The sequence below is a fragment of the Anneissia japonica genome, unplaced genomic scaffold, assembly GCF_011630105.1.
Source record: "Anneissia japonica isolate Jap-2015-1 unplaced genomic scaffold, ASM1163010v1 scaffold62189_len2601_cov119, whole genome shotgun sequence".
NCBI lineage: Eukaryota > Metazoa > Echinodermata > Crinoidea > Comatulida > Comatulidae > Anneissia > Anneissia japonica.
The window spans coordinates 1-2,601 of record NW_022737889.1 but is presented as its reverse complement, the minus strand read 5'-3'; the positions used below and the strand labels follow the sequence as shown (position 1 = coordinate 2,601).

The 2,601-nt window shown below is 32.3% G+C and overlaps 1 protein-coding gene across 1 annotated transcript; it reads right to left on the bottom strand.

Moving 5' to 3' along the window:
* Positions 1-311: 311 nt before the first annotated feature.
* Positions 312-1,943, bottom strand: LOC117117466 (mutS protein homolog 4-like; the record flags this gene model as incomplete). The annotated part of the gene is made up of 3 exons (XM_033261766.1): positions 312-845; positions 1,616-1,701; positions 1,840-1,943. Coding segments are annotated over 3 exons (367 nt in total), but the record flags the coding sequence as incomplete, so codon positions are not given.
* Positions 1,944-2,601: the final 658 nt, after the last annotated feature.

Below are 2,601 nucleotides of genomic sequence, written 5' to 3'. Positions count from 1 at the left end.
ATATAATATAAACTCAATTTTTGAATTTCTAACCATGAGACTCATTTTGTGGTGAGACCTCACATATTTATTTGCTTTATAATCGAAATTATGGAGGTGGTTACATTATACAGTATAAATACTTTTATTAACAATACCACTGTTATAAGAGGAAGCTTGAAGATTTTGGATTCACAAAACCTTTAATTGCACCAATAAATATTTATCTGTTATAACATGAAAGTATTTTAAACGTGTATCATACAGGAAGGACACAAGCATTCACATTGAAATTCACATCGTATTATGAAAACATCATCATAATGTCAACATTTGCCATCTGTATATCTCTGGCACCATCTGCATATCCAAATATATTTATGCACATATTCGCTTGACAAAATCTTTCAACAGCAGTACAGTACTGCACATATATCTTTGACTTCCATCTGCTTAAAGTCTTGGCAACAACATTTTCATATGCATTTTTCTGTGACACCTTTCATCTACATTTTCTTTTTGCCAAATTTTTTCTGCATATCTCCTTGACAATACTTTAAATCTGCATGACAACTTTACCTGTATATTGACATCATCTCCATTCACATACCACCTTGTCCATATCATCTTTCATCTATATTATTCTGGTTCACACCATCTCATTTTCACATCCCCTAAACATACTGTATCTACTCTTCAGAATCAAAAGGACATATCTCTGTCTCGTACTGTTTCTTCAAAGTGGTGACATATTCCTTCAAACTCTCTTCATCAAGCTGTGAGTTACGAGCCACCTGTATTAACCTGTTGGCCAGGTGAAATGCAGCTCTTTTTTGTCTTGCTTCCTCACTATCTTTTCCATTTGACTGAAGTAAAGAAAAAAGTATGAAAAAGGTGATGATGAATTGGCAAACTTCCTGCTGATATATAGGTACATTTATGTTTGGGTTCAAAAAATAATAAAAAATAAATCAATATTTTATTTACCGTATTTATTTGAATTAAAACCCCACTTTGAATAAATGCCCCCTCGAATAATCTCTGCCTCCAGTGCCTTATTGCCCCAGGTGTTTGTTTTTTCCTCAAAAGTAAAAAGTCTGTAAACCAGTGAAAGCTTTTTTAAATGTTTTTTGAAAGTTGCAAAACTTTGCAAAACCTATCAAAAGAGCAACTCGATGTTTTAATTTAAGGTTTTTTTCTAGATGTTGCTAAAGAAACTGTCTCTTATAAAAATAAACCTACATTATATTCCAAAGAAAGCAAGGTGATAGAAGCAGGCCCATAGCCAGGTTCTTCCAAGGTTCTCTGGGCTTGGGGTCCAGGGTCAAAGCCCCCAAAGCCAGAGGATTTTTGTGTTTTATGGGTCAAAATAATACTATCAAAAGCAGATATGTTTGAAAATGTCTGACCTGGGTGGCTGGGTGGGTCTACAGTGCATTAGTTAGGTTGGAGGACTTGTTCTTGAAATTTAAAGAGGTGGGTTTGCTAGAAAAGGTGGTTCTCCCGAACCATAAATCCCCCTGGCTACGGGCCTGATATAAGGGATTCTAAATCAACAGTTGTCTAAATTTAAAGAGCTGACAAAGCAGGCACATTTTTATTTAATATTTTTTTAGCATTCTGAGATTTGTGCTACCTTCTGTACACTAATATTGTGTGATATTCTCTTGGCTTCTGCTATAATAGATGGAGGAAGGGTTGACACCTCAGCTAGTCGTATCCCTAAAAAAATTGAGAAATAAATTTATTACATTCAGTAACACTTTACAACTTGCACATAATAACAAAGTAGTAATAATAGTTAGTATAATCGATTTGCTTATAAAACATATCTATGTCTTTGATAACAGTCAAACATACCATAATTTTTTTCTTGTGTTCTTCCACGTGACAGCACATGCGTGTAGAATACCTTTTGAAAGTTGCCGTTACCTGTGACATGGTGTTCAACTTCAAAATGGTAACTATAAATGATAATAGCAATAGTGATGATGATGATGATAATAATACTGATATCAAAGGCTATAATAATCATATATTTATTTATTTATTCTTTCTTTATACTAAATATAAACTTTCAATACATAGCACTGATTTCTAAAGTGTACTTTTGTAACTTTTGGTTACACTGTAACCAAAAAAAAAAGCAAAAAAAAAAATTTAATTAAATAAAAAAAAACAAACATTGAATGAAACTTAGGAAAACAATAATGTGTTCTAAACGCCTGAAAATAGCATTTGAGGCATTCTGGGCTATCTTTTTTTTCTTTCTCTTTCTTTTTTTCCTTTTTTTTACCTCCCAAAAAGGGGTGGGGCCTAAATCCACCCCTGAGCAATAATTTCTCGCATTTATTATTTATTACTAGAAATTGCAAGTGAAGTGCTGCAAAGTACAACTGCATATAAATGTTCTTCGAACAAAATTATTTATGCGAGTCAAGTGAAAATAATGAATAATAAAAATATAACAAATAATATGAGACACAACCCATTGTCTATATTAAAACACTTCTCATTGGGTAACAAAGTCGTAATTTTTCTTTTTTGTCAAAAAGTATCTATAGTGGTGAATTATGGTTTAGGTTTTTTTTAATAAAGTTTCAAAAATTTCTATGTATGTGG